Source organism: Cornus florida, unplaced genomic scaffold (assembly GCF_030987335.1).
Source record: "Cornus florida cultivar Cherokee Brave unplaced genomic scaffold, ASM3098733v1 CherokeeBrave_3.0.0_Hap2_Chr06, whole genome shotgun sequence".
Classification (NCBI taxonomy): domain Eukaryota; kingdom Viridiplantae; phylum Streptophyta; class Magnoliopsida; order Cornales; family Cornaceae; genus Cornus; species Cornus florida.
The window spans coordinates 10,965,083-10,986,095 of record NW_026775576.1 but is presented as its reverse complement, the minus strand read 5'-3'; the positions used below and the strand labels follow the sequence as shown (position 1 = coordinate 10,986,095).

The 21,013-nt window shown below is 41.5% G+C and overlaps 1 protein-coding gene across 1 annotated transcript in view; it reads left to right on the top strand.

The window, feature by feature from the left end:
* The first annotated feature begins 566 nt into the window (after nt 1-566).
* Nucleotides 567-21,013, top strand: part of LOC132311096 (polycomb group protein FIE1) — a 59,886-nt gene continuing 39,439 nt past the window's right edge. Inside the window, exons 1-3 of the mRNA XM_059808823.1 lie at nt 567-794; nt 17,821-17,886; nt 17,990-18,112. Of these exons, the coding sequence (XP_059664806.1) occupies nt 615-794; nt 17,821-17,886; nt 17,990-18,112 (369 nt within the window). The 5' untranslated portion in view covers nt 567-614. The remainder of the gene's footprint in view (nt 795-17,820; nt 17,887-17,989; nt 18,113-21,013) is intronic.

Genomic DNA, 21,013 nt, shown 5'->3' with positions numbered 1-21,013 from the left:
TAAATTGTCATATTTATAAACAAAGCGTCTTTCTTACTTCACAACAAGAAAATATTATTCTACCGATAAAAAGAGATTCAAAAGTATATGTATAAACATATAAACTGTATATATATGTAGAGAGAAAAACAACGAGTAAAAAAAAAATGGATTCGTAAGAGACTCCTTTATTGTTTGTCATGCATGTTGCAATGAGCTTGATTTTCTTAGTGGATTTTCTGCACTCATGCTCCTTCTAAACACAAGATCCGGGGACTTCAAAAGCAGGATTCAATAGTTTCTTGAATTTTTTTTTTGGTATTTTAGAATTATATAGTTCTAAGAATATAAGAATATTTTGATATTTTAAAATAAATTCTTTGGTATTTATAAGTATTTTATTTAATGTATTTTATTTAATTCAATTAAATTGAAAAGTCATCTTTAAATTAGATTATTTTGATTTTTTTCCAAATGCATTGTTGTGAGTTGTGAACTTTTTTACTATATTTTTCAAAAAAAAAAAAAAAAAAAAAAAAAAAACTTTTTTACTACTGCGAGTGTTAAAAAAGGAAATAAAAAGAAAATTGTGGGCTAGGTCCGTCCTTGAAGTGAGGTGGGTGAGTCGCGGAGGGATGGCAAAGATGGCGGCGCTAGGGTGCGAACCGGTAATGGGTTCGCTAGCACCGTCGAAGAAGAGGGAGTACAGAGTAACCAACAGGCTTCAGGAGGGAAAGCGCCCTCTCTACGCCATCGTTTTCAACTACGTCGACTCTCGATACTTCAATGTCTTCGCCACCGTCAGTGGCAATCGGGTACTCTTCTCTCTCTTTCTTTATTTTGGTTGTATTGTTTTGCTGTCTGTCAAAATTGAAACCAAAAACTACCCACGAATTAGATTTCAAACTTTTCCTCTTGCCTTTTGTCATGTTTTCAATCATATATATGCTTCAACAATTGTGAAAAATTCTTGATTGGGAAAAATTCTTTTCTCTGTGAGTTCTATAATATATATATATATATATATATATATATATATATTGTAATTTGCTTTTTTTTGGGTTTGAGAGTGTCCAAACAAATGGTTGTGATTAGAGAAGCTTTGAGTAGGTCTGCATTACACCAAAAAAAAGAAAAAGAAAAAAGAAAAAAGAAAAAAGAAAAAGAAATAGGCGAAGAAAGGGCTTCTACTGAACAGCTCTAGTTCATTAGTTAGCATCATTTCTTATACACATATATGTTTCTGCTGGGAGTGTTTCTCTCTACCTAATTGGACCAAAGTGCTTTGACCATTGACTTCCATATGCTGGGCTTCTACTGAACAGCTCTAGTTCATTAGTTAGCATCATTTCTTATGCACATATATGTTTCTGCTGGGAGTGTTTCTCTCTACCTAATTGGACCAAAGTGCTTTGACCATTGACTTCCATATGCTGGGCCACTAAACCGGAAGAGCTGAGAACTCCAGAAACCTAGAAAGCTGAGACTTCCAGGTTCGACCTCTGTTACTCATCCTCGGAGCTCTCTTTCTGCTCCGTCTTCTTCTTCTACTCCTCCTTGTGGGGTGTTGAGAAGTGATGGTGGCGTGGAGGATGGTTGTGGTCAATAGAGTGATTTTTCTGGGTCTATTGTTCCACGGATTGATGGGTCAGCGAATAATATCTCAAAGGATGTGTCGGGAAGTGTAGGCAGTTCTGATGGGGTGATGGTTTGTGTGGGAAGAGATCTTCACTTCAAATTGACAGACGATTTAGCTGTGGCTCTGCTCAAAGAGCTTTGGCTTTTTGTAGCCTTGAAAGGTTTAAATTGTTTTCCGTCCGATTCAGAGGTGAGCGATATTCACAGTTTGATGAAAGTTGATCCGGTTGATTCTGGAACAGATTTGGATATGCAGATGGGTATGTACGTTAATGTCAAAGAGAGTGAGGGGGAGGAGAATGGAGATTGGGCTTCCTCTCATCAGGTTTGTTCTAATGATTTATATCCGTGGATGGAGACAGACCAAACTGTTGTGGGCATAGTGGAACCTTTGGTAGTTGTGCGACCCGATAGTTTAACGACGACTAATGATTTGGGTATGGAATGGGTGGTAGAGAATATTGGTGTGGTCAGTGAAGCGTTGGGTGTCTCTTCAGAGGGTAATGAAGATCAAACTTTGTCCATTCTTCATGCAATTGTGGCAGGGAAAGATGATACAAAGACTTTTTAGGGCACGAAAGAGGTTAAAAATAGAAGAGCTTTAACGTTTCGGAAAGGGGAACAGGAGGTGAAGAACCTCATTTCCTTTGTTAACTATGAGGGGAATGAGGGGGTGACAAGAGAAAGGGGAAGGACCAGAAATGGGAAATAGGGATGAGGGGAGATGATTGTTTTTGGTTCTTAATGAAGTTACGAAGTATTACGTGGAATGTTCGTGGTCTAAATGATTCGGACAAAGGAGGGTGGTCAAGGTGGCTGTAAGGAAGTGGAGCGCCCATGTTGTCTGCTTGCAAGAAACTAAGATGGCCTCTATTTCCGACGGGGTGGTTAGAAGCCTTTGGGGAGGAAGGTTCGTGGAATGGGAAGTGTTAAACGCCTTCGGCATTTCAGACGGAATTTTTCGGACGGAATTTTAGTTATGTGGGATCGAAGGTGACCGTCAAGGACAAACACTTGGAAAGGGATTTACTCTTTGTCTTGTGTGTTTAAGATGGAGAATGACAATTTCAGATGGGTCTTTTTTGGAGTCTATGGTCCAGTTATCGATATTGACAAACCTGCCTTTTGGGAAGAGCTATGCTATGTTAAGGGATTGTGGTCGTTGCCTTGGTGCTTAGGCGGGGACTTTAATTCTGTTAGGTCTCCGTTTGAGAGGTCCACAGGGGGTAGGTGGTCCTTGGAAATGACCCAGTTTTTAGAATTTATTGATAGTTACTTTCTAATTGATCTGCTAATGGAAGGGGCAGCCTTTACTTGGTCTAATGGCAGGGATCTGGTTACTTTTTTAAGACTGGATAGATTCTTGATTTTTGGGGAGTGGGAAGAGAAATTCTCAGATGTTACTCAGGCAGCTCTCGTTAGGATGACATCTGACCATGTGCCCTTAGTTCTCGATTGCGGAGGTTTGAGATCTCAGCGCACACCTTTCCATTTTGAAAATATGTGGCTGAGATTAGAGGATTTCCAAGGGAAAGTCTAGTCTTGGTGGGGGGAGGTGACATATACAGGTTCTGCTAGCTTTGTTTTAGCTAGGAAATTTCAGATTCTTAAAACTGAGATTAAGAGGTGGAATAAAGAGGTGTTTGGGAATCTTGAAAGGAAGAAGAATAGAGTTTTAGTTGATATTGCTGAGCTCGATCGTCTTGATGAGTTGGGACAGGATGTAGAGTCTCTGTGCTCTAGGAGAGCCTCTTGTTAGGCGATTTTTGCTGAGATCGCTGCTATGGAGGAGATTTTGTGGCGTCAGAAATCTCGGGCATTGTGGCTAAAAGAAGGGGACTGTAATACAAAATTCTTTTACAGGCTTGCTAACGGTCACAGAATGTGTAATCACATCGGCCGTATCCCAGTGAATGGTTCAGAGCTGTGGAGAGAGGATGAGGTGCGTGGGGGAATTGCTTCTTTTTATCAACAGCTTTACACTGAGATATTGGGATGGAGACCTAAGCTTGATGGTCTTCAATTTAATACCATTTCTGCGCTGGATAGTGACAGGCTTGAGGTTCCCTTCACTGAAGAGGAAGTGCTTAAGGCGTTATCGAGTTGCAATGGTGATAAAGCTCCGGAACCAGATGGATTAACTATGCGGTTTCTTAAGGAGAGCTGTGAGGTGGTGCGTAGTGAGGTGGTGGGCACTTTTCAGGAATTTCATTCTCATGGCATATTTGAGAAGTCACTAGATGCGTCTTTTATTGCCCTTCTAAGAAGCACGGACACGGATACGACACGACATGGACACGGCGACACGGCAAATCCAAAAAAATTAGGACACTGATGCTGTCCATCCGTTCAAAGATTTCCCAGAAGCTTCGAGAAGTCATCGTCGTCCTAAGGGGCATCTGCAGGGACATCGTATGAAGAAGAAAGTGCTTCTGCCCCCTCTTCGCAGAAGATGTCTCGAAAGGAAAAACAGAAGTGGATTCCGGTTTCGCAGATTGGCACTGGATTGGGTAAGTCTTTTGTATCGCCTGATCCTTCTCCTACTCTACCTTCTTCTTCCTCTTTTCACCTTTGTGGGGTTTCTCGACGAAACTTGGTACCGAAAATAGGAGTGGTGTCTTCTGTTTCAAAGTGCTTGTCTTCGATTTTTGAAAGGGAGCCGGTGCCAGTTTTTGAGAAAAGATCTGGTGAAGACGGCAGTGTTGTAATGGGTCCCTCTCGGTTGTGTGATGTTAGCAGTGACGGAATTACTGTGTGTGGGCCGGGATGTGAAGATAAGAATTGACGATGTTTCAGCTGTTGTGCTATTAAACGATTTGAGGGCTCATCTTGTGTCAAAGGGTTCTCTTTTTGAGCAGAATGATCTTTTGGCTGATGAGGTGTTTGGGACCCCACTTTCTAGTTGCTCTCCATCTTTGTCATCTGTTGAGATTGGGGAGGATGGATCGTGTTCCTCTGTTCATGGGGATTTGGGCATGGTTTTGTGGAACGGATGCGAGTCTGATGTTGATTTGCTTACACCTTTGGCTGTTGTTAGACCGGATGGGAATTCTGTGGAAGGGATGGGATTTGATGCAGGGTTGGCTGATTTGGAGAATGAATGGTTGAAGGAAAAAGGAGTTGAGATAGGTTCTCTTTTGGGTGTATCTTTTGAGGGTCGGATGGAGGAGGCGATAGATTTATTCCTTGATGTTCTTAATGCTCAGTTTGCGGGTAGAACGGATAGTAGGGGGAGTGTTCCAGTGGCAAGAGAGGAGGAAGGGAGTCCAAGTCCCTCGACTCTCGTTACTTATGAAAGGAGGAGGAGGGGGGCTAGGGGGAAGGTCAGTGGAAGGAGGGATGAGACGATCAACTCTACTGTTTCCTTATGAAGCTTCAAATTCTTTCATGGAATGTCCGGGGTCTCAACGACCCGGCTAGAAGGAAAGTGGTGAAATCGGTAATTTGAAAAACGGGCGGTCATCTAGTGTGCCTTTAAGAAACCAAGATTACCTCGATGTCAGATGTGATTGTCCGAAGTTTGTGGGTTGGGAGATTCGTGGAGTGGTTTGCCTTGGATGCGATTGGCTCTTCGGGTAGTATCCTGATCATGTGGGATGTCCGATGGATCTCTTTGTTGGACTCTCAGGCTCGGCTTTTCTCGGCATCCTGTGTTTTATCCATGGTGGAGGATGGCTTTCGTTAGGTTTTTTCTGGAGTCTATGGGCCTACGGAGGATAGTGATTGCCATTTGCTATTGGAGGAGCTGGGGGAGATTCGTAGTCAATGGTTGCTGCCATGGTGTATCGGGGGTGCGTTCCCCTTTTGAGAGGTCGACAGGGGCAGGTGGACGGCTAATATGATGGCCTTCTCAGAGTTTATTGATGATTTCGGTTTGCTTGATTTGCTTTTGGTGGGTGGGCCTTTCACTTGGTCCAGTGGACGTTTTCCTCCGTCTCTTTCACGTCTTGATAGTTTCTTGGTGTCGAGTGATTGGGAGGAGAAATTTTCTGATGTTGTTCAGGCCCTTTTGGCTCGTCCTTTGTCTGACCATGTTCCGTTGTTTTTAGATTGTGGTGGGATGCGTAGCAGAAATTCTCCTTTTAGATTTGAGAATATGTGGCTCCGAGTTGAAGGTTTTTTGGAGAGAGTCCGATCCTGGTGGGCGGGATATGGAGTGGCTGGCACTCCTAGTCATTCTTTGGCAAGCAAGTTGCATTTTTTGAAGAATGATCTCAAAGTTTGGAACAAAGAGGTTTTTGGTAATTTGGCCTGGAGGAAGAATCGGGTTCTATCTGAGATTGCTTATATTGATAAGATGGAGAGCCTGGGTCTATTGACAGTTCCTTTGAAGCTTAGGAGGGTGGAGTGTCAAACAGAGTTTGCTGAGATTGCTGTTATGGAGGAGATCTCATGGAGACAGAAATCTAGAGCCTTGTGGCTTAAGGAAGGTGATAATAACACTAAATTCTTTCATAGACTTGCCAACGCTCACAGAAGGAGCAACCACATTGGGAGGATTCGGGTGGATGGGGTGTTGATTAGTAAAGAGGAGGAGATTTGTAAGAGTTTTTCTGAGTACTTCTCGAAGTTGTTCATTGAATCAGCAGTTTGGCGTCCTTCGCTTGATGGGATTCATTTTGATTCTATTTCGGGTGAGGAGTGCTCTGTTTTGGAAGGGCCTTTTTCAGAGGAGGAAGTTCTCGCTGCTTTGAAGAGTTGTAATGGGGATAAAGCCCCTGGTCCTGATGGTTTTACTATGCGGTTCATTTTGGAATGTTGGGAGGTGGTTCGTGAAGAGGTGATGGGCTCTTTTCATGCTTTCCATGTGCAGGGCTCTTTTGAGAAAAGTTTGAATGCAACTTTTATTGCTCTTATTCCAAAGAAGGGAGAGGCAATGGATGTTAAAGATTTTCGCCCTATTAGTTTGGTGGGATGTTTTTACAAGTTGATTGCGAAAGTCTTGGCCTTTAGGTTGAAAAAGGTGATGGATGGCGTCGTTTCTGACTCTCAGAATGCCTTTGTGGGTGGTCGTCAAATTTTGGATTCAGTCCTTATTGCTAGTGAATGTGTTGATTCTCGGTTGAGCAGCGGTGTTCCGGGTGTTCTATGTAAGCTGGATATTGAAAAGGTGTACGACCATGTGAGCTGGAGTTTCCTTCTCTACCTGTTGAAGAGAATGGGTTTTGGTGAGCGGTAGAGGAGATGGATTCTTTTTTGCATCTCTAGCGCTTGGTTCTCTGTCCTTGTGAACGGAGCTCTGACGGGTTTTTTCTCTAGCTCGAGGGGCTTGAGGCAAGGGGATCCGCTTTCCCCTTTCTTGTTCCTTTTTGTGATGGAGGCTTTTAGCAGATTACTGACGAGGGCTGTGGAGTTGGGTTTTTTGAGAGGTTTTCAAGTGGGCAGGGATGTTGCTAGTCAATTGGCGGTCTCCCATTTGATGTTTGCGGATGATACTATTGTGTTTTGTGATGCGGACGCGTCCCAGTTGAGGCACTTGAGATGCGTTTTGATTTGGTTTCAAGTGGTCTCTGGCCTTAAGGTTAATGTTGGAAAGAGTCTGTTTGTGCCTGTTGGGGATGTTCTTGATATTGAGATGCTTGCGTAGATCCTTGGATGTTGTACTGGCTTTTTTCCCATTTCTTACTTAAGATTGCCTTTGGGTGCTCCTTCGAGATGTGTGGGGAGCTAGGATCTGGTTGTCGATAGGTTCGAAAGGAGGTTGGCGGGTTGGAAAAAGCAGTACCTGTCCAAGAGGGGTTGGGTTACCTTGATTAAGAGCACCCTCTTTAGCCTTCCTGCTTACTTCATCTCTCTGTTTCAGATTCCTTCTTCAGTGGCCGAGAGAATTGAAAGATTGCAATGCAACTTCCTTTTGGGGGGGGGGGGGGGGGGGGGGGATCAAGTGTGCCGTCCAATTCGGTTTGGAGGCTTAGGGTTAAGGAGGTTGTTGCCTTTTAATAAGGCTCTCCTTGGTAAATGGCTATGGAGGTTTGGGATAGAGAGGCATTGGCTTTGGAGGAGAGTTATTGAGAGCAAATTTGGGGAAAGTAGCGGTGGGTGGTGCTCTCTGGCGAGGCGTGGCCCAAGGGGGGTGGGAGTTTGGAATTTCATTCGGAGGGGTTGGGATGATTTCTGCAAGCATGTTCGCTTTCGAATTAAAGATGGAAGGAGGATCAGTTTTTGGAAGGATATCTGGTGTGGGGAACGCCCTCTTGCTCTCGCTTTCCCACGGCTTTATAGGATTGCTTCTCATCGACAGGCCATGGTTGTTGACTGTTATCATCTTGATAACGGGAGACTGACTTGGGATGTTCAGTTCAGGAGGCATTTTCAGGATTGGGAGATCGAGGATGTTTCTCGCTTTCTGGAGCTTTTGTATAGCCAGGTGATCTCTTTTGGGGAGTCGGATTGTTGGTTCTGGGTTCCTAACTCGTAAGGCCGTTTTGAGGTTAGATCTTTTTTTAGATGCCTTTCGTTTCATCACGGAGAACCCTTCCCATGGAAGTCTATTTGGCGTTCCAAGGCTCCCCGCAAGGTCGCTTTTTTTGCTTGGACCTCAGTCCTAGGCAAGATTTTAACCCAGGACAATTTGAGGAGGAGGAATCAGGTGGTGGTTAATCGGTGTTATATGTGCTTAGGCAATGAGGAGTCAGTTGATTACCTCCTTTTACAATGTAGTATGGCCAGAGATTGATGGGATTTGATGCTTGGTTTATTCGGGGTTCAATGGGTTATGCCTTGTTCTTCTAGAGGGTTGATTGAAGCTTGGAGAGACGTATCCGTTGGGGCTTCCATTCAAGATGCTTGGAGGGCTACGCCACTTTGTATTTGGTGGTGTATTTGGCTCGAAAGAAATAGGAGATATTTTGATGGAAAAGAGAAGCCTGTTTCTATGCTTAAGTTCTTTGTTATTTGTACTCTTTTTTGCTGGGTTTCAGGGAGAGATTATAGATCTACGGAGGAAATTATTATTTTTTTTGGCCTCTTTGAAGGTCTAAGGCGCCCTTTAGCCTTTTGTTTTGTATCTTTGGTTTCCGTTCCCCTTTTTGAGCGTTTTTAATAAATTCTTACTTATAAAAAAAAAAATAATTGAAAAAAAAAAAAAAAACACTGATATGCTTAGGTTGGAATATATATATATCATTGATATGTTAGTATATATATATATATATCAGCATCTTTATGACACGGACACGGCGAATTGTGGCATCTTTAGGTTAGTATATATATATATCAGTATCTTTAGGGTAGTACAAAACAAAAAATAGAACATATCAGCATTAAAAATTAAAAAAATAAAATAAAAAATTAACATTTCAGCATTAAAATTAAAAAAAAAAAAAAAAATTCCAGAAGAGTGTGTCCGAGCTGTGTCCGAAAATAAAAAAAAAAAAAAATTCCAGACACGTTTTTTGGTGTGTCCGACACGTGTCGGGGGCGTGTCCGACGCATGTCCGTGTCGAACACGTGTCGGACACGGATTCTTCGCCCATTTTGGAGTGTCCGTGCTTCCTAGTTGCCCTTATTCCTAAGAAGGGCGGCATCTCTGATATTAAGGACTTTCGGCCAATTAGCTTAGTGGGATGCATTTATAAGCTTATTGCCAAGGTTCTTGTTCTTAGGACGAGTACTCTTTTGGATGGAATTATCTTAGTCACAGAATGCTTTTGTTGGTCGAAGGCAGATCTTGGATTCTGTTCTTATTGCAGGGGAATGTGTAGACTCCAGGTTGAAGAGTGGGGTCCCTGGCATTTTATGCAAACTCGACATTGAGAAAGCTTATGATCACGTTAATTGGAAGTTTCTTCTTTACTTGCTTCGGAGGATGGGGTTCGGAGATATATGGATAAAATGGATCGAAACTTGTATTTGGTCTGTTATGTTCTCTGTGCTAGTGAACGGATCTCTTGCTGGTTTCTTTGCGAGCTCTCGAGGTTTGAGACAAGGAGACCCTTTATCGTCTTTTTTATTCCTTATAGTTATGGAGGGATTAAGCAGGCTAATGAGGGGAGCAGATGATTTGAGTTATATCAGGGGTTTAGAGTCGGCAGAGATGCTGCTCATCAGATGGAGATCTTTCATTTGTTGTTTGCGGATGATACTTTGGTTTTTTGTGATACCAATGTCTCCCAACTCAGATATTTGAGGTTCATTCTTGTTTGTTTCCAAGCTGTTTCTGGGATTAAGATTAATGTTGGAAAGAGTGTGCTTGTCCCAGTGGGGGATGTTCCAAATATTTCCTCCTTAGCTGCAGTTCTTGGGTGTGGGGTGGGTGCTTTTCCTCTTCCTAATTTGGGATTGCCTTTAGGAGTTTCCTCTAGGGAGTTGGGACCCGGTGATTAATAGGTATGAGAAAAGGTTGGCAAGATGGAAAAAACAGAATCTTTCGAGAGAGAGAAAGGAGGGGGGGGGGGGGGGGGGGGGTCACTCTTATTAAGAGTACTCTCTCGTCCCTTCCCACTTACTTTTTATCTTTGTTTCAAATTCCATGCTCTGTCGCGGAAAGGATTGAAAAAATTCAAAGGGACTTTTTATTGGGTGGAAGGGGAGAGGAGTTCAAGTATCATCTTGTTAACTGGGAGCAAGTTTGCAAGCCTTTGAAGTCTGGCGGGTTAGGCATTCGAAAGTTGGTTCCTTTTAATAGAGCTTTATTGGGAAAGTGGTTATGGAGATTCGGCAGGGAACACATCGCCAGTGGAGAAGGGTTGTCTCGTGTCATTTTGGGGAGGAGGGCGGTGGCTGGTCCTCCCGTCCAGTCTCTGTTACGGGAGGCGTCTGCGTGTGGAAATTCATTCGGAAGGGTTAGGATGTTTTTTCCTCATACGTTAGATTCAAGGTTCATGATGGGAGGCGTGTACGATTTTGGGAGGAATTATGGTGTGGAGATTAGTTGTTGTCTCATTCCTTTCCTAGACTTTACAGTATTGTTGAAAATAAGCACGGTTGCGTAGTTGACTGTTATTGGCTTGATAGCAGTGGGGTTATGTGGGATGTACATTTTAGGCGTTCTTTTCAGGATTGGGAGATGGAAGAAGCATGCGTTTTTTCGGATCTATTGTATCAGCAGAAGGATGTTGGCAGAGGTAGTGACGACATTATGTGGGTCCCTTCCACCCATGGCAGTTAGCAGATATGGTGTCCTGTCCATGTTCTTTTGTCTTTCTAATTTTGTTGGTCACGATTTCCCATGGAAGACTATATGGCGCTCTAAGGCTCCACCTAGAATCGCATTCTTTGTTTGGACTGCCACCTGGGGTAAGATTTTGACGTTGGATAATTTGAGAAAGAGGGTTAACACTATTGTTAATTGGTGTTGTTTATGTAAAACAGATGGTGAGTCTGTGGATCACATTCTTTTGCACTGTCTTCTGGCATACAATTGTTGGAATCTCATTTTCAGCATTTTTGGCGTTCATTGGGTAATGCCTCAGTCCTCCATAGTGATTAATGCATGGAGAAGATGCCCAGTGAAAGGTCATGCTCGTGACTATTGGAGGATTGTTCCACATTGTGTTTGGTGGTGTATTTGGAGAAAGAGAAATAACAGAAATTTCGAAGGAAAGGAATCGTCTTTGGCAAATTTAACAATCCATATTCTTCGTTCTCTTTTCTGTTATGTGAGAGGAAGCGCTTGCTCCTCGACTGATGATTTAGTTGATCTTTTGGACTCTATTGGTCCTTAGGTTCAGCTTTTGTTTTGTGCATTAGGGACGCGTTCCCCTTTTGAATGCTTTTCTAATAAACTTTTACAAAAAAAAAAAAAAAAAAAAAAAAAAAAGAAGCCATTGTTAACAAGAAGGAAAAAAAAAAAAAATAGAGCCAAAAAAAAAGATGAAGAAGTGGATGAAGAGAGAGAAGAAGATGAGAAGGGAGAGAGAGTGTTAAAGAAGAAAAAGGAGAAAAAAATAGAGCCCAAAAAAGAAAAATACAGAGAGAAGAGAACTAGACGGATAGAGAGAAGTAAACAAAGATGAGAAGAGAGGAGTAGATGGGAAGAGAGATGAGAGAAGAAGAAGAAGAAGAAAAAACTGACATGGCTTCGTCGTTCGTCTCTGCCACTAGGGCTTCGTCATTGGTTTCACAGTCTCACTCTTTCTATGTTTGGTCTTGGACTTTCTTATTTGTTTATTCTTTTGAACAAAAGTTTCTTCTCTCATATGCTTAGACTTTCTTATTTGTTTATTAAGTTGCCAAAAGTACCCTTTTAGCTTAAGAGAGAATAATCATTAAAAAAAAAAAAAAAGAACAGCAAGGCGCACCTGAGAAATAGGACGAGGTGCAACCGAGGCGTGCGCTTAGTAAACATCAATGAGTGTAGGATGACAACAAGCGCTAGACCTACGCCTTGAGCCTAGGTGCGCCTAAGCGCACGCCTTTAACAACATTGATCACATCTTTGTTGTGTCCATGTCCTTTCTTTTTTGTTTTTTAAAATTTGTGTCACTGTCATGTCATACATGTGTCCCCCTTGTTCGTATTCTTATTTCCTAGGCAAACTATTTTTATAGAGTAAAGTGTTTGGTTTTAAAAAAGCAATAAGAATGTCAACAAAGATTGATAGGCAAGTGGCTTTTGATGTTTGGGTTGGAGAGGGACAAGCTTTGGAGGACAGTTTTTCAAAACAAATACGGCGAGGAATTTTTTTTTTTTTTCCTTTCTTTTTTTGGGGGGGGGGGGTCCAGAAAGGGTGGAGTGATTTCTCAAAGGATATTAGATTCAGGTTGAAAAATGGCATATTCATCCATATTTGGGCATACTATTGGAATGGGGGATGAGGAGATTGCGGGGTGAATCAGATCTCGATTGTAGACTGTTATTGGCTTGATAGCGGGATGGTAATATGGATGTGTAGTTTGTGAGACATTTTTAGGATTGAGAGTACGTATTTGGGTTACTAACGTTGCTTTACAGCCAAAAGATGGGAGAAGTGGACGAGTGGTTTTGGGGGCGATTCCAAACATGGTAGCAAGGTGTGATCTTATTTTAGGACGGGAGTTCAGGGCTCTTCCCTTTTGTGCAAGGTAGTTTGGCATACCGAAGTCCCTACTAGGGTGGCTTTCGAATGGGCGGCCACTTTAGTGAGGATTTTGACGATCAATAACACTTGAGGAAGAGGACCATATTATGGTGAGCTAGTGTTACATGTGTAAGAGGGATGAAAAGATGGTGGATCATCTTCTCAAACACTATGCGATGGCTTGAGATGAGTGGTACCGTGTTTCCTCGCTCTTTTTAGAGTCCATTTTGTGTTTCCTAGTTATATGGAACATGCTCGAGTCTTGGAGGGGATGTATAGTGGATTTTGTGGTCCTCCTTGGCAATTTACCCTGTATGTGGTGAGGATTGTGGTGGGAGAGGAATAGTAGGTCCTTTGATGGGGAAGGAAACTCCTATTTCAACATTAAAATTTGCTATTTTGAGTAATTTATTCTTTTAGGTGAAAGGGACAAATTGCAAATCATTAGTTGTAGGAGTTGACTTTGTTGATTGGTTGATTTTGTAGGTTTTTGTGGCTAGTGGCGCTTTGAATGGCTTTTGTTTATCTTTGGGTGCGCTCTTTAATGAAACTGTACTTGTATAAAAAAATTTAATAATAATAAAAATAAAGTAAGATCATGCATTTATGTAGATGTAGTTAGAATGTTACAATGGATGGTAAGAGTGAGTATAAAAGATAAAATTACTAATGGAAGTCTCCATCACGAATGGTTTTTATCAACAATAAAATTAGAGAAAGAAAAGACATATAAAGAAGACAATTTTTTTTTTTTTACAAATACCGAGTATATTAGAAAGTGTTCAAAAGGGGAATGCATCCTGGAAACTAGAGGTAAGAGAGAGTGGCCGGCCAAAACTAATATGGCATGCTGTTTTTGAAAGTGATTTTGGAAAGTTGAATATTTTTTTTTTTTTTTTTGATAAGTAAGATTTTATAAAAAATGCTCTAAAAAGGGGAGCGAAGCCCAACGGAACAAAAGAAACAAAAGGGCCAAAGGGCTCCTTAGACCTTCAGAGAGGCCAAAAAACACAATAATTTCCTCCATAGATCTATAATCTCTCCTTGAAACCTAACAAAAAAGAGTAGAAATAACAGAGAACTTAAGCATAGAAACAGGCTTCTTTTTCCTGTCAAAATATCTCATATTTCTCTCAAGCCAAATGCACCACCAGATACAAAGCGGCGTAGCCCTCCAAGCATCCTTAATGCCAGCCCCAACAGAGACACCTCTCCAAGCCTCAATCAACCCTCTAGAGGAAAAGGGCATGGCCCAGTGAACCCCAAATAAACGAAGCATCAGATCCCAACAATCTCTAGCCATGCTGTAATGTAAAAGGAGGTGATCAACAGTCTCCTCATTACACAAAACACATGTAACAGTGATTAACCACCACCTGATTCCTCCTCCTCAGATTATCTTGGGTTAAAATCTTACCTAGAACAGAGGTCCAAGCAAAAAAGGCGACCTTGCGGGGAGCCTTGGACCGCCAAATACACTTCCAAGGGAAGGGATCTCCATGACCAACCGAAAGGCATCTGAAAAAGGACCTAACCTCAAAACGGCTATGCGAGGTAGGAATCCAGAACCACCAATCCGATCCCCCAAAAGAAATCACCTGACTGTACAGCAGCTCCAGAAAACGAGAACATCCTCGATCTCCCAATCCTGAAAATGCCTCCTGAACTGAACATCCCAAGACAGTCTCCCCATTATCAAGATGATAACAGTCAATAACCATGGCCTGTCGATGAGAAGCAATCCTATAAAGCCGAGGAACGCGAGAGCAAGAGGGAGATCCCCACACCAGAGATACATCCAAAAACTGATCCTCCTTCCATCTTAATACGAAAACGGACATGCTTGCAGAACTCATCCCAACCCCTCCGAAATGAAATGCCAAAACTCCCACCCCCCTTGGACCACGCACACTCCAGGGAGCACCACCCACCACGACTTTCCCCAAATTTGCTAGCAATAACTTTCCTCCATAACCAATGCCTTTTGATCCCAAACCTCCAGAGCCATTTACTAAGAAGAGCCTTATTAAACGGCAACAACCTCCAAAACCCTAAGCCTCCAAACTGAATTGGACGGCACACTTGATCCCACCGAACCAAGTGAAAATTGAACTCATCTCCTTTCTCCCACCCCCCCCCCCCCCCCCCCCCCCCCCCAAAAGGAAGTTGCACTGCAATCTTTCAATTCTCTCAGCCACTGAAGAAGGAATCTGAAACAGAGACATGAAGTATGTAGGAAGGCTAGAAAGGGTGCTCTTAATCAGGGTAACCCGACCCCCCTTAGACAGGTACTACTTTTTCCAACCCGCCAACCTCCTCTCCACTCTGTTCACAACCGGATCCCAGCTCCCCACACATCTCGAGGGGGCACCCAAAGGCAAACCTAAATAAGAAATGGGAAAGGAGCCAGTGCAACAACCAAGGATGTGAGCAAACAACTCAATCTCCAGAACATCCCCAGCCGGAAGAAGAATACTCTTACCAACATTAACCTTAAGGCCAAAAACAACTTGAAACCAAATCAGAACGCATCTCAAATACCTCAGCTGGGACGCATCCGCATCACAAAACACGATAGTGTCATCTGCAAACATTAAATGAGAAACCTCCAATTGACAAGCACCATCCCTGCCCACCCGAAAGCCTCTCAAAAAACCCAGCTCCGCAGCCCTCTTTAGCAATCTACTAAGAGCCTCCATCACAAAAAGGAACAGGAAAGGGGAAAGCGGATCCCCTTGTCTCAAACCCCTTGAGCTAGAGAAGAAACCCGTCGGTGCTCCATTCACAAGGACAGAGAAACGAGCGCTAGAGATGCAAAAAAGAATCCATCTCCTCAACCGCCCACCGAATCCCATCGAAATAATGGAAAAAGATAATTCATGTGTCCAACCCTATTTATATGTGATTAAGTCAATGACGATGATAATGAAGATCATTCGTTCTTGGCACTATATATACAGTTATGTACTCCTATATATTCAGGATTGGTCCAGATTCAGTTCAGCAGATGTAGATCTCTCACCTGCTTTTCGCGGATGACACTTTGGTTTTCAGTGAGGCAGATGTGTGTGAACTAAGATATTTGAGATGTGTCCTGGTCTGCTTTCAGGCAATCTCAGGTTTGAAAGTCAACGTGGGCATGAGTGTGCTTGTTCTTATGGGGGAGGTTCAGGAGGATGGCTTCTTTTGCAGCGGTTTTAGGGTGTGGGACGAGCTCTTTCCCTATTTCTTACTTGGCCTTGTCGTTGGTTGATTCGTCAAGGAGGGTGGGAAGTTGGGACCCGGTGATATAGTGTTTCGAGAGAAGGTTGGCTGGGTGGAAAAAGTAATATCTTTGGAAGGGAGGGAAAGTTACTTTGGTGAAGAGTACTTTGTCCAGTTTTCCAACTTATTTCTTTCGCTTTTCCAACTTCCCTCCTCTATTGTTGGAAGACTTAAGATGCTTCAACGGAACTTCCTCTGGGCGGACGGGGGGAGGAGTTTAAATTTTATCTTGTTCAATGGGAGCAGGTCTGCAGGCCCTTTAAGTTGGGCGGTCTTGGGATTAGGAGATTGGCCCCCTTCAACAGAGCACTCTTAGGCAAGTGGTTATGGAGATTCGGTAGCAAAAGACATAGGTTATGGAGGAAAGTTGTTTCATGTTGTTTGAAGGAGGAGAGAGGGGGATGGTCGTCTAGGCCGGCCAGATTTGCTGTCGGCATGGGGGTGTGGAAATCCACTTGGAAGGGATGGGATGAGTTCTCTAAGCATATTAGATTCAGAGTTAGGGAAGGAAGGGACGTTCAGTTTTGGGAGGATACTTGGTGCGAGGATCGCCCATTGTCTTGTTTGTTCCCAAGGTTGTTTAGGTTTGTTGTTGATAGACATGCTTTGGTAGCTAACTGATATCGACTCGATAGCGGTAAGTTGTCTTGGGATGTGCGGTTCAGGCAATCCTTTCAGGATTGGGAGTTGGACGACGTCACTGGCTTGCTGGACCTTTTGTATAGACAGGAGGTGGATGGTACTGGTTCGGATTCCTTGACTTGGGTGCCTTATTCGCAGGGGACTTTTCAGGTCCGTTCCTTTTTTCTCTGCCTCTCCAGGTTTCACAGTTCCAATTTTCTGTGGAAAACGGTTTGGCATTCAAAAGCTTCACTTAAGGTGGCCTTTTTTGCTTGGACTGCAGCTTGGGGTAGGATCTTGACTCTGGACAATTTGAGAAAGAGAAGACAAATCATAGTCAATTGGTGTTGTCTGTGTAAGAATGATGGATAGTTTGGATCACCTTATTTTGCATTGTCCCATGGCTCATGACTACTGGAGTCTTATTTTGGGTTTGTTTGGCGTCCAATGGGTTATGCCTTGGACGTCAAGGGATTTGATTGACGTATGGAGGGGCCAAAGGGTGGGGGCTCATGCTCGTGACTATTGGAGAGTGACTCCTCCTTTGTGTTTGGTGGAGTCTTTGGAAAGAGCGGAATAGAAGAATTTTTGATGGGGAGGAATTCTCCATTGGGGCGTTGAAGTTTTCTATTATTTGTTCTCTTTTTAGTTGGGTTATGGGGAGAAATTGTATATCTTTAGATGAAATCGTGGACTTTTTGGGTTCTTTGTGTCCATAGGACTCTCTTTTTTGGTTTCGGTATTTGTACAGCTCTTGGGATGTGTTCCCCTTTTGAATGCTTTCTAATACAATTTTACTTATATATATATATATAAAATACACATGTTTAGTATCTCAGCATTTCTTATTTTTAGTGGTTTTTTAGTAAAGGTTGATGTTGATAGACGTGTTAGAGCCTTTAGAGGTCTAGTCATTATTTTGAACTTTGCAGCACCTGACCAGAGATGCCTTCATGATAATTGATTCTTTATTCTTCCAAAATAGCGTAGTCGCTTCCTTTTTTGTTTATTTATTTATTCGGGATGCCCCTCTTAGGAGTATGCTCACAGTGGATGTTCTGTTTATCTCATAAGATGATAATATATTATATAAGCTCACATAAAAAAATTCAATAGCAATGATGAAAATCATCTTTATCAGCTCTAGTATCAGTCTCTGTTTCAAAACAATTGAAACAAAGGTACAATTCTCATTTGCTTTGTTAAGGGTTCGCTCCCCTTTGAGCGCCTTTGTTAATATATGTTTACTTATCAAAAAAAAAAAAAAAGAGGTACAATTCTCATTTGTTTTTCTTTGTATGTGATTCATGTTTTCGCAGGTGACTGTATACCAATGCCTTGATGGGGGTGTTATTGCTGTGCTGCAGTCTTACATTGATGAAGACGTAATAGAAATACTTTTGGTTTGATATATTATGTAATTTTTATATGTAAACTTCTACGTCTTCTTAAAGAGCATTTGGGGTCTCCATGTTTGATGTAGATCAGAAGGATGAATCATTTTACACTGTGAGCTGGGCGTGCAATATTGATGGGACCCCATTCTTAGTAGCTGGAGGAATTAATGGTATAATCCGCATTATTGATGCTGGCAATGAGAAAATACACAAGGTATCTTATACTGCAAATTTACTTATAAAAAAAAAAAAAAATTAAATAAATTATATACTGCAAATTTCGTGTTTAACTGATGCAGGCAGAATTTGAAAAACACAAATTCCACTTGCAGAAATTTGAAATTCTGCCTGCATCATTAACTTCCATAGGAATTGTTTTAGCAACTGGATTGGTGTATTTAAAGGAATAGTCTATTAAATTGTTAAATTATCAATAAAATTGAAGTAATAATTTATAGGAAAGATATCCTATGTATGCAAGAGGAGGAAACTAACATGGGCTTATTTATTGGCAGTATACATCTAAATGATGCAATTTGTTGCATCATTTTATCATTTCCTATTGTGATTAGCCCCTTCCATCTTCATTTAGCTGATATGCAAAGATTCTGGTAATATACTTGTATTTAAGTATCAACTCACTGCTTCATCATGTTTCAATATTCTTTGTAAAAGGAGTTATTAGTGTCCCAATCGTAGTTACTGAGAAAAGCTAATAACTAGTATTGTTTGAACTCGATTTTTTTTTGATAAGTAAAAATGTATTAGAAAGCGTTCAAAAGGGGAACACATTCCCAAGAGCTATACGAAAACCGAAGCCAAAAAAGGAGTCCTATAGACCCAAAAAAATCCACGATTTCATCTAAAGATATACAATTTCTCCCCATCACCCAACTAAAGAGAGAACTAATAATAGAATTTTTTTTTTCTTTTTTATTTTTTATATATAAGTAAAATTGTATAAAAGAAGCCTTCAAAAGGGGAATGCATCCCTCGGAAGATACACAAGGCCTCTAAACTCTCAGGAGTGCAAAAAATCAACTATTTCCTCCATGGATTTACAATTTCTCCCTAGAACCCAACAAAAAAGAGTGCTAATAATGGAAAACTTTAATGCCCCAATAGGATTCTCCTTTCCTTTGAAGGATCTCCTATTTCTTATAATCCATAAACACCGCCAGATGCACAAAGGCGCAACCCGCTAGAAATCACGAACTTGGCCCCCCACTATACAACCTTTCCAAGCCTCAACCAAGTTTCTGGAGGACTCGGGCATTGTTGTAAAGCATAAAACGGAAGTGAAGAGATAAATAAAACAAGTAGATCACACAGATATTACGTGGTTCAGCCACCAGGACTTACATCCACGGCACAAAGAGCCCATAGGGCTACATCACTTTTAGAATATTCTCTCAATTCATATACAATATAATGGTGGAGGCTCCTTTATATAGGAGAAGAAATTATGAGAATGGAAAGAATTAGAAAATAGGAAACAAGGAGGATTTTTCTCCACTGATTCCTCTAATAACACCAAATCTTTAATAATAAGAAACAACATCAATTACTGGAAGATTTTCCTCCACTGATTCCTCTATTAAATCTTCAATACTCCCCCTCAAGTTGGAGCATGAATGCCCAACTTGTCATTGAGATGACAGGTAACAAGAAGTGTAAATGATGAAGAGCTAAGAAGCACGGACACGGATACGACACGACACGGACATGGATACGGCAACATGGCAAATCCAAAAAAAATAGGACACGGACACGGCGAATAGTATATATATATATATATATATGTGATGTAGTACTTTAAAAATTACTGAGTGTTAATATTTTTCATCAGCCTCACAATGAAAAAAAAACACAAATCATAACTCATAACTAATAAACTATAAAAGAACAATGTTGCATAGTTATAAAACTAAATAAAAAACAAGACATTAGAATAATAACTAGTATCATTTAATCATCATTGCAACTTTACTCCAAATACAAAAGCATAGACAGAAAGGACTATTAACATTCATGACTATTTAACATTTAGGATTTTACCGTTAGCACTTAACATTCACAAAAACCTAAAGGCTAGTCTCAAAAAAGATACAAAAACAAGTCAGTATATTATCATCTATTCCCATCCATCATTTGACCTAGGACTTTTACCATTTACAATGTCAAAAGAGTAGTACAAAACAAAAAACAGAACATATCAGCATTAAAAAAAAAAAAAAATAAAAAAATTTCAGACACGTTTTTTGGTGTGTTCGACACGGATTCTTCACCCATTTTGGCGTGTCTGTGCTTCCTAGATGAAGAGAGAAGAGAGAAGACAACGAACAATGCTACCGAACACACCGATAGCCCAAACAAGCCAACAAAAAACTGCCGGAGACACGGCAAAGGCGAGGACAATGCTACTGAACACCCAGCCCAAACAAGTTGATAAAAATTGCCGGAGACACGGCAAAGATGAAGACAATGCTACCGAACACACTGGCAGCCCAAACAAGTCAATAAAAATTGCTGGAGACACAACAAAGGCGAAGAACATTACTGCCGAACAAACCGGCAGCCCAAACAAGTCACAAATAGCACTGAAAAACCCTTACCAACATTTTAGATGGTAAGGGAATACCCCAAAATAGGAGTCCATACCTAGGAAGAGAAATTAGGCTCTGATACCATGTTGTAAAGCATAAAACGGAAGCGAAGAGAGAAATAAAACAAGTCGAATACACAGATATTACACGGTTCAGCCACTAGGGCCTACATCCACGGCACAAAGAGCCCAGAGGGCTACATCACTTTTATAGTACTCTCTCAATTCATACACAATACAATGGTGGAGGCTCCTTTATATAGGTGAAGAAATTATGAGAATGGAAAGAATTAGAAAATAGTAAACAAGGAGGATATTTCTCCACTGATTCCTTTAGTAACACCAAATCTTCACTAATAGGAAACAACATCGAAAGATTTTCCTCCACTAATTCCTCCATTAAATCTTCAATACTCTCCCTCAAGTTGGAGCATGAATGCTCAACTTGTCATTGAGATGACGAGTAACAAGTGTGAATGATGAAAAGAGAAGACAAAGAACAATGCTATC